General features: G+C 44.1%; 1 protein-coding gene across 2 annotated transcripts in view; it reads left to right on the top strand.

Moving 5' to 3' along the window:
* The first annotated feature begins 1,130 nt into the window (after positions 1–1,130).
* XPO6 (exportin 6) overlaps positions 1,131–10,875 on the top strand; it is a 102,556-nt gene continuing 92,811 nt past the window's right edge. For both annotated transcript variants that reach the window (XM_044979686.1, XM_044979685.1), the window contains exon 1: positions 1,131–2,309. In XM_044979686.1, coding sequence (XP_044835621.1) covers positions 2,307–2,309 — 3 coding nt within the window. In that variant the 5' untranslated portion in view covers positions 1,131–2,306. The remainder of the gene's footprint in view (positions 2,310–10,875) is intronic.

The raw sequence follows: 10,875 nt of genomic DNA, 5'->3' as shown, positions 1-10,875 counted from the left end.
CAGTTCTCCCTGCTTGTTTCCCAGGCGTCTTGCATGTGCGTATAGGCACTTAAGATAACTCGCTGACCCCCCTGCTTTCTCAGTATGAGGCAGGAGTCCTCCCCTGTTGGGCTCTCCTGCTCGTCTGAGCTTGGAGGACTGACTCCTACCAGAGACCCTGCTGGAGTTGTAGTGGTCTCTGGTAAACTTATTAGCATGTGTGTAGGTTCTCTTATTATTTTTAATGTTTTCTCTCTAGTGCTTTCACCTTAAGAATAAAGGTGCTTGCTTAGAAAGAGCTGTGTGGTAACTTGTAAGTGTGGTCAATTACGAAGAGAGAGAAAAGTGTGGATGCTGGTCTGTTTAGGTCCTCTGGCTTGCTGGAAATAATACAGTGTAGACAGGGAACTCTGCAGCCTGGAAAAAACCTGTTCTGGAGAGAGAGAGAAACATGGCTCCCCCCTTAGAGAAGTGATAGCTAAGGAGCCAGGAGCCCAGAGTGGGTGCCCTTGCTAGGCCACAGAGGGGGAATACAGGTGCTGTTGCCCTGAATTGTGACAAGGGGAAGCTTCTTGCTAAGCCCCATCAGTCATTCCCTTATATCCCTTCTATTTTGTTAAATCTTCTCATGTTATTGTGGATGGTCTCATTATCTGTGTAAGTATATAGTCCTTCCTGGAATCCTGCTAAGCTCTTGGCCTCAATAATACCTTGTGGCAGTGAGTTCCACTGACTAAATGTGCCCAGTGAACTATTTGGGCACTGGTTACTCTAGCGAGCTGCAGCCAGCAGAGCAGCCCCTGGGGAAGTGCCCCGCTGAGGGGGAAGGGCTGTCCCCTCACCTGGGGACAGGAAGTGACCACCCCAAACAAAGGTGAGGGGCAGCCCAGGGGCAGGTCTCCTTTAGCCCCGGAAGGCATGGGGGGAGGGGTGGCTGATGGGAAAGGGCGGAGTTGAATCCCCCTCACGCGCAGCTTGGGGAACAGGCCTCCCACGCAGCGCCTCATTGCCCTTTACCAACATGGCGGCCGAGGCACACCGCCCGCGCTCGTGCGCACTGCGTCACGCCCCGACCAGCGGCCCCGCCTCCGCCCCTGTCGACTTCGGATTGGTCCGGCCGCCGGCAACCCGGCCAGCCTCGTTGTGGGTCCATAGGTCGCTTCCGGCGGGGAGTGGCGGAGGCTGCCCTGCCCCCAGAGGCAGAGAGGAAGCGGCGAGGAAGGATGCGCTTGGTGCGGGAGCGGCGGTGACTGCGGGGCCGGGGGCAGCGAGGGGGCTTCGTGCAGGCACAGCGGAGAGCATCGGTCGGGCAGAGGAGCACCGGGATACAGCCCCTCACCCCCGCCAGGGAGGGACACAGGCCTCCCCAACCCCGATACAGCCCCAGCCGCAACTCGGGGGGGCGGGCCGGGCCTCTCCCGCCAGGTTACAGACCCCTCAGCCAGGGAGGGATACAGGCCTCCCCTCCATACAGCCCCCAACCGCCACTGAGGGGAACGGCCCCTCCCCCCGCCAGGGAGGGACACGGGCCTTTCCCTACCCCTTTCCCGGATACAGCCCCCGCCAGGAAGGGACACAGGCTCCCCCTCTCCCGATACAGCCCCCATACTCCACTGGGGGGAACAGGCCTCCTCCACCCCTCCCTCGATACAGACCTCCCCGCCCCTGAGGGGAACAGGCCTCTCCCTTCAAGTTACAGATCTCTCATCCAGGGAGGGCCACTGGCCTTTCCCCCCAGGAGGAACACGCGTTATTGTAGTCATTATTGCAGCCACCCTTCCTTGACAGGGTCCTTCAACCACAAAAAGTTCTATAGGAACCCTATTTCCTCCCCACACACACGCACAAATTCAGTGAGGGCACAGGTCTCCTTACATCACTGTCTGCCCCCCTCTCTACAGAAAAAAAAACACCTTAGGGAGAGTCTCTGGACATAGGATTTCCCCCTGCACCACTAAGAATAGGCAGGTCCCAGTGCCAAGACAGGGGCATTGGCCTCTGACTTTTTCTCCTCACCAAAAAAAAAAAGGGACCAGGCTTTTAGGTGTCTCCCTGTTCTAATTTATTAATCGCTGTACTCCTGGGGAGGAGTGAACTTTTAATGACTCTGTAACTGGCTTTCTAGGGCTAATGGTTTGCTGAGTCTGAATGTGGGACAAGAGAGGAAGTGTGGGTTTTAGTATTATTTTTAGGGAGTGTTAGGGAGCAGGTTATTTTTAGTTGAATGGATGGGAAAGGCCTGATAAAACTGCCTCTGACCATGACATGAACTGAGTGAGACAGCTGTACGTAAGAACCAAATCAACTGAAACACCTCCAAAGTCACCATGGTAAGTGAGAGCAACATTGGCCTGTGTGAAACACAAATGCGGGGGGTGGGGTGGGTGTATGGTTTACCCTGTATGAGTATCTGAAAAGCGAGTGGGGTGGTAGGTTCTGGGTTGCTGTGAATAGATTCAGGCAAAGTGGAGGATAATGTACCTGTATGGGGATGTGCATTCACCTGCCTGGGAATTAACTGCCACTGGCATGCCTGTGTTTCAAAGGGTGAGTATTGATACTGTCCACTGTCAAAATGACTCTTGGGATAGAGAGGTGATGTGTTTAAAATTGGGCTGTATTAAAGATGGACCATGGATATAGGCCACAACCAGAATAGTAGACTGTAACAAAGTACCTTGTAAGGAGTGAGCACTATAGAAATGCTCCTTTTCTGCTTGATCATCTGATGCTAATATCAGTCCATTCTTATGGCAGCATGTCTTGTCGGTATACCAGATAAAATACTCTTTCCCCATGTGTAACACACTCCTGCTAGGTGTGATGCTCTGTCCCTCTCTGGTGGCACCTAGACCACCTAAAGTGGTGGTTCTCAGCCTATTTACCATGGTAGGCCACCTATGCAGCTCTTTCTGTGTTATACCAGTGAACGTTGCATGGGCCATAGCAGTGTGCTAATTGGGCTGCAAGTTGGCCATGGGTTGAGAACGACTGACCTAGAGATTGAGTCTGCTACAGCCTTATCTAAAAGCCAAGTGGCTTTTAGCTCATGCAGTAGAGGCTCATACACTAGGCTTCAGAGGTCCCAGGTTTGATCCTGTCAGCATTACATATGCACCTGCTAAAGTATTCAAAAATGCATTCTACAAATAAACTAAACCATGTGGTCTAAATTCTGCAATTTGGTTCACGCTAATAGAGTCTTGTGACCACACAGACCTTTGGGCTATGCTGGTCTGAGGTCCGTGCGTGCAAATCCTGTTGCAGAATCAGCCTATACAGATACTTAACGTTTGGTTTTTACTTTCAAAAGGACTGTATAAAAGCAGATTCTTCTTACTCAACAAATCTAGTGTATATTCAGAATTTGACTGCTTTCTTTAGTGAAAACAGTAAGTTTGCATTATTCATTACTTAATTGTCGAATGCGATGGAAGAGTGAAATGGATTATTTCCTTCCTGTACATCATAACATAACAGAAATATGAACCAATTTCCAGGTATTAGGCTGCCATTTTTCTGCATTTTGCTTTGCACCTGTGTTAACTGTGTAGCATTTGATGGCGCTGCAAAGATATAACATAGTTTGACCTACAGGCCTTCATTCCTGGTGGTGATGGGCAAAAACCCCCAAAACCCAGCTTTAGTTTAAGCCTACAGTGAGTTTGAGGCTGGCTGTTAGGGGTAAAAATATTCTGTTCAAGTTCTTACACTGTCCTCATCACTGTGCTATTGAAATGGCTTCCAATAATGCATTAAATGACGTTGCTAGCATCTATCATGGCTAGTTCTTTCGTTCCTCTCTCTGGCAGAAAATTGCATGAGGACTTTTTTGCATGTTGAATTTGCAACTTTGTGTTGTAAAGACAAGCTCAAAGAAGTATACCTTAAACTTAGATGTTAAGTAGTGAGATTTGAGGTATTTTATTTTTTTTTGACCCTGTAAAGGTTAATTCAACAATTGTGGACTAGCTTCTGGGAAAGCTCTTTCTTGCACACAAGCTTTATCCTTGCTGTAGAAAGTTCCACGGTACCATAGGTGTGGAGTTCTCAACCACAGTTCCCATCCTCAAACTTTAGGCAGTCTCTTAGACATCCTGAGTTCCATGTCTTTGAGTACCTTGAAGAAAAGACCTGAACTTTTGAATTAGATGTGATATTTTGTGAGGAGATGGTGTAGTGATCCCAGAACAGGTTTGATGTGTTTATTATAGCCTGGTTTTGCTGAGGAGGCTTGCTGCTTCTGCATTCTGCACTTGTTGCAATTTACTAAGAACTGACTGTTTCATGCCCAAGTAAACTTCAATGCTGTACTCCCTTTGGGAGGTGACAAAGGTGTGTATTACCAAGGAAAGATCCTGATTCACCAGGATGGGATGTGGTCTCCTAGCTAGCTGTACATGGCAGAACATGTTGCTTGTGGATGTGGCTCTGTTAGTGCATAGAAGGGGTACAGGAGTACTCCTAAACTGCAGACTGATGTGACCAGTTGTGGATGTACATTTTCAGCCAGAAAAGGATGCCCCATGGCTGCAAACATCTCAAAATTGTTTTCCTGTGCCAATCAACTGACCTCAGTTTTGCTTGAGTTTAACTTCAACCAACTATTCTTCATTCATAAGATGATTTCAGCCAAGCATTGGGCTAGTGATGTGATGTCACTTGTGTGTGTATTGGCATTTGAGCCCATGATGTCTCATCAGTTCTCCTGTCGATTCCATGTAAATGAAGAATAAGACCAGAAAGAGAGTTGATTGTGCAACTTTGGAAACAAGGGGTCTGATGGCAGAGGGTGAAGTTCTACATCACTGCCATTTGGGTGCATCTCTCCAGGAAGAACTCTGACCTTTTCAGTACATTCCCCATGACCCTTGCCTGCTCCCTCAGGTGAAAGCAGTATTTCATGACTTTCTGCCTGACTTCGAGATGTCTACTTGTAAGCTGAACACACGTAATCTGAAATCAGTAAGGCACCATAAACGTGGAACTCTACAATGGCATTTTTCAGAGTAGAACTGTCACTTTATAGGCAAACAAGTGGACTCTCCATTAAATTAATAGCTAAATACATCTAAAACAAACAAAAATAGTACTGCGCACAGTGGCTACTCAGCCTGGGGAAAGCTCTGCTTCAGGAGGTTGGATAAATATCATAGCTGTATTTTTAAGAGGTGGAGTAGTCTTACGATCAATTACTTCTCTTAGCATGCATAGCTACAGTTTATCAGATTTCATGCTTCAGGGTATAAACTGATCATCTCAGGTGTCAGAAGGGAATTCTCCCCTTCACATGCATACAAAATTATGCATTTGGCCAGATGTATTACAGCTTTGTTTTCCATTTTTCTGAAGCATCAAATATTTGCTGCTGCTGGGGGCAGGATACTTATTATGAGGGTCATGATAAAGCTTGTTTATAACTATTAACTTTAAGATTTTTCTTATATTTCTACTTTGTGTATTTTCATTTATGTAGCACTCACCTTTGTGTCACGTCTATTCACACCCAAAAAAGACCTTGGGAAAAGTGATGGAGAGATGCTTTACCATATAATGGAAACAGACATAAGTAAATATATTCCCCTGTTAACATATGTCCTAATGAAAATAGGTTACTTAATTGAGGTTTAGCTGGATTGAAATTGAAGGAAATAAATAATAGGACCAAGAATGGTCATTCTTACAGCTATTTTTCTCAAATGTGATATAAGTTGTTTTTTTTTAAAATGGGCAGGAATGATGGGAATTTCAGGGTACAGAACAAGTTCCACAGTGTAGTACCCTTCGTAACCAGTGGGAGAAACTGAATTCATGCAGTCAGTTCAGAAATACCTATTTCAGTCTCATAGAGCAAATGCTAACGTAGCTAGACCTAATTCTGATAATGGCTTTAAAAACTAACCGTTCCAATTTTAAAGTAATTTTGCTATTTCATTGGTAACTCATCAGTGAGCAGTACTGCTGCATTCTGAACTGCAAGCGATAAAACAGCTCTACCAAGAGCTCTTTTAAACAACTCAAAAATAAAGCTTTGGGGTCATAATTGTATATGGTGCTGTTGTGAGGTGGTCACAGGACAAACATATGGATAGAGCAGATCATGTAACTTGAAAATAATTATTGTACCATAGGCTTTCAGTCCTTGAATGTTACCACTTTCAAATCCCACATGAGTGACACAAAATTGTCCATCCAAACTGATTGATTTCTATCTTCTTTCCAGTTACACCGGTAAAGTCAGTTAATCACTGAAATAGCAGTCAAAAGTCAATTACATCAAAAGTAACATGAGTCCAGCATGATAAAAACGGTCAACTGTACCCAAACTAAAACCTGTGCAAGATCATTCATGACCCTGACAAGTGCAGTTTTAACTCAGGTTGGATCCAACCCAGGATCTTAGTGCATTTGTCTTAGAAAATACATTTTTTTAGCATTTGTTGTGCATGAAACACTGTAGTATTAGAGCATCTTTTCAAACATCATTTTATGACATTTGACTGACCAAAAATGACAGTTTGGGCTGCTCTGTTGGGCACTGCCCTATGATATACCAAAGTGTGATTCCTGATCCTCTGCTTATGTGGGCAGGAGTGTAGAGGTGTACCTTGGATCCTTTAGCAGTGTTCCCTGTCAGAGGAACAGTGTTGTCTGGTAAGTGTGTTTTGGGTTGTTTTGTTTTAAGAACAATACAGGGAAGGGGGACTTCCTCCAGGAAAACCCTCTTTCTCTTCCATCATCACCTGCTTTAAATACCTCACAGCATCCCATTGTTTTAGTCAGAGGGCCGGAGGCAGGTTGTCCAAAAATACATTGGTGCCGGTCCTAGTTTGCATCAGAGTGATGTGAAGCACTCCCTCACTTTAGGCTGGTCTACACTAGTGCTGTAAGTTGATCTAGGTTGCGCTAGTTCAGGTACATAAGTTACATAACTGAAGTTTATGTAACTTAGGTCAACTTACAGCGGTGTCTACATCACACTATGTCAACGGGAGCTGCTCTTCCGCCGACATAGCTTCCACCTCTCGGAGAGACATGTCTTCACTAGACCTGCTAAATCTACACCACTGCATCCATCGCAGCGGTGCTGATTTAGCTGGTAGTGTAGCTATGGCATTTGGTTTTGGAGCAGAGAACTAAGTTCTGTGCTGCTACTAGACCCCAACAGGACATAGAGAAGTGGGAAGTATACAGTGCAAGCAGCAGCATCATGCAAGTAAACAAAGAAAGCCTAAATAAAACAGGGATGCACAGGATAACATACCACAGCTTGTAGAAATCAAAATGGACTCTAACTGTGTTTGAGCCTTTTTCCTAAGCTTTGCAGAGCAGGAATCTGTGTGTGTATTTGTGTGTGCTATAAAATAACCTTCCAGATTATTTTTGCAACCATATGTACTATCACTTCCTTCTTTTTAAGTGAAAAACTTACTCTGCAGAAATTGGCTATGACTTAAGCCCCACATTTGCCTGGGGATACTGCCTGGTTGCCACTGGCAAATACATGTTAAGTCCTGTCTATTTTGGTCCCTGTCCAGTCTTGCTGGCCAGCTATACATTATTTTGTAATATAACTACCGAGGAAACCTGTTGCTGTACTTAGTGGTCTACAATTGTTGCATAAACAGTGGGCTGCTTTGTGTGTCCCAAAATTTTTCATATATTAAATCCCTTAGGTCATACATAACCTTAAAAAGAGAGCCCTTTTTAAACCATTCTGAGAAAATGTGATCTAGTGGATTGACCAAACAAGCCTAGGAACTTTAGCGTTCTAGCCCCAGCTCTAAAATGTTACTTCCTTTTTTGAACGTTGGCAAGTCATTTAACTTTTTGTATCCTGCATAGTCCCATTTTAACAAATGAGGGAAATACTCCATGAAGACTGAGGCTTAACTAATTAATGGTTGTAAAGTGGTTTGTATATAAAGTTAAATTCCACTTACCTGACTAATTTATATCCATTCAGTGCTGCGACAAGATTACCTTGTAGACGTGTCCCAGAATGCCTCGTGCCATGATGCAACAGAACTAGCCAGCTGGTTATGTCTGATACAATGCAAACTTTGTCAAAATTCCACTCTGGAATAGGATAAGGCTGTGAGTTTACAGGCACACAAGTTAATTTTGGAAAGTTAGAGGAAAAGAGGATCAGAACTGAGATTGCAATGGAAAATTAGGTTCAACCTTAACTAGCGGGTGGCACACTAGTGTAAGCCGAGCTTACTCCTTGTATCGCTCCATTCTACCCCACAAACTCACTGTCCTTTCCATTCCCTTCTATTTTAGGGACACCCTGCAGCTTCCCCTAATCTTCCTCTGCCAGGGATGCTATGCACCCTTTGTTCCCCCTCCTCCCATACCAGGGTCCCCCATTCCCCCCCCCCCCCAGCAGCTCTGTGTGCACTTTCATTCCCCTCTGTGGCTGGGACTCTCTCCCATTCCCCCATCTCCCACAGCATGGGGTTACCCCCACTCTGTCTGTTTGTAATGTGGTATTTTTTTGATTGTTGCATCTGATCAACTCCAGAATTCCAGGGAATATTCTAGGCATCAGTGGCCAGAACCCTATTGATTTGAGGGGAAATTAGGAAACCAAAAGGAGGGAAGTGGAGGAAATGTGAAGCCCCTGCAATCGGTTTAGCACCACCACAGCCTTAAAGCACCTCTGCATTTGAAATGCCCGTCAAGTTAAGTATAAGGTCTTCACAAGCTGTGCGATCATTAAGAAGCTTCCATCTCTTCATAATAAAAGCTTTTACTTTTAGAATAAGTTCACTATCTCTGTAGTGCCATAGGTATGCTTTGTGAAAATGATGCAAGGAGTCAAGTTCAATTGGCATGAGAAACATAACATAAAAGTAAAAACAATTAGGAGTACTTGTGGCACCTTAGAGACTAACAAATTTATTTGGGCATAAGCTTTCGTGGGTTAAAACCCACTTTGTCAGATGCATAGAGTGGAGAAAACAGTAGGCAGGTATAAATATACAGCACATGAAAAGATGGGAGTTGCCTTACCAAGTGGGGGGTCAGTGCTAATGAGACCATTCAGTTAAAGTGAAAGTGCGCTATTCTCAACAGTAGAATACCAAGGGAGGAAACATCACTTTTGCAGTGATAATGAGGCCAATGTAATCAGGGTGGCCCATTTCAAACAGTTGACAGGAAGGTGTGAGTAACAGTAGGGGGGAAATTAGTTTTTGTAGTGACCCATCCACTCCCAGTCTTTTTATTAAGGCCTAATTTGATGGTGTCCAGTTTGCAAATTAGTTTCCAAATTAGTTTGCAAATTCCAGTTCTGCAGTTTCTCCTTGGAGTCTGTGGGGTAATTACAAAAAGGAAAGGGACCAGGAGGGGTGGGTGCTAGTTAAGGAGCCCACCCTGCTTGCTAAATTGGTAGTAAAACAGAGCCTGTGCCCATTTAAAAAAAAACACAAAAAAAACGGTTCAATGAAAAAAACCAAAATCGGGCCCAAACAGGCAGGTAGCAAACAAAACATTAAAAAATGAGTTAAAAGCCCTAAGGGCATAATGGCAAAAGTAAAGGGAGGGGAAAAATGTACAAACATAAAAAAGTTAAATCCCTAAAACAGTACTTAAAATGGTAAATGCTCAGTGTATAGAACAAGAGGCATGGTCAAAAATTTAGGAAAAATTACTTTAAACCAAGAGTAGTTTTAAAGTACTTTTATATTGATGTACTTTTATAATAATCATGATTAAGGCTAGTCATTTGTCATGTTCAGTTATATAAAAACCTATGGTTTGGTCATGAAAGGCCCGGGAAGAAGAGAACTGTTAATTTTAAGGAAAGCAGTCATGGTTATGTAGCCAAAGCTAAATAGTCTTTATTTGGTATTCAACTAATAGAGTAATGTCACTTAAAATCAGTATCCCTGTTAAGCCAGCAGGTATCCTGAAGCAGCAGCAGCAATCCCTGCAAATTAATCCAAATTTGGGTTTCTGCTTTCATGGCCTCAAGTATATCCCTGAGATTGACTTGGCAGTTCTCTCTGTTCTCATAAATTAGTTCAGCTGTTTACCACCTCATCCACAGACCTCCTCTGCCAAAACAAAACTCTCAAAATGTCAGTTATACATCTGTTGTACCAAGAATTTTGCTTCATAACTTTTTTTTAATGGTTTGCTGAATTGATCACTCCAACCAATGCTGTGTTTTAGGAGTATGGAGTTAGCAGTCTGGCTGAGAGAGACACTCAGAAAAATGCTCATTCAGATGATACCATCCAAGAAGCAACTTGATCAGCTGTGCATGCTTTGCTGTTTCTTTCTGCAAATTTGAGTTCGGTGTTCAAGTGGGTCCTCGAATAAGAGACAGTCCATTCTCTGAAACACATGCACTGATGCAAATGTCCTACTCTTAGAATCCTTGAGTGATGAGCATGTTAAATTTGTTAGGAAAGTGGATTCTACTCACAAGATACCTTTATTTCTAGTTCTTTTCTTTATGAAGTGCTGGGAAAGTGGGATTGTCTTAATTTTATTGCTTACTTTAAGTAGGTCTTTATCCAAGTGTCCAATTCTCATTAATTACGTTTAAGGAGGGGAAAGGAAGCGTTTTCTTCTCTTCACTCCACCAAAAGTCTCTCCTATAGTCTCTTTGAACAGAGCCTCCACAAATTATAGAACCCCTTTTCAACCCCCATAGGCACTTCTTTGTCTAAGAGCTTGTCTACACTACAGAGCTTTTGCTGGTATACTGATGTAGTCCCTTAGTAGGGATGCAATATGCTGGCAGGCGGAGTTCTTTGGCTGGCTTGGCTACACTGCCACTCTGAAAGACATTAGCTACGCTGACAGAAGCATTCTTCTGTCAGCCTAGTTGCACCTACCCCAGGTGTTATGCCAGCACAGCTATGTTGGCTAAAGGGGTGG

Source organism: Mauremys mutica, chromosome 11 (genome assembly GCF_020497125.1).
Source record: "Mauremys mutica isolate MM-2020 ecotype Southern chromosome 11, ASM2049712v1, whole genome shotgun sequence".
In the NCBI taxonomy this organism is placed as follows: Eukaryota; Metazoa; Chordata; order Testudines; family Geoemydidae; genus Mauremys; species Mauremys mutica.
The sequence above is the reverse complement of the archived record's forward strand: the minus strand, read 5'-3'. Positions and strand labels throughout refer to the sequence as shown.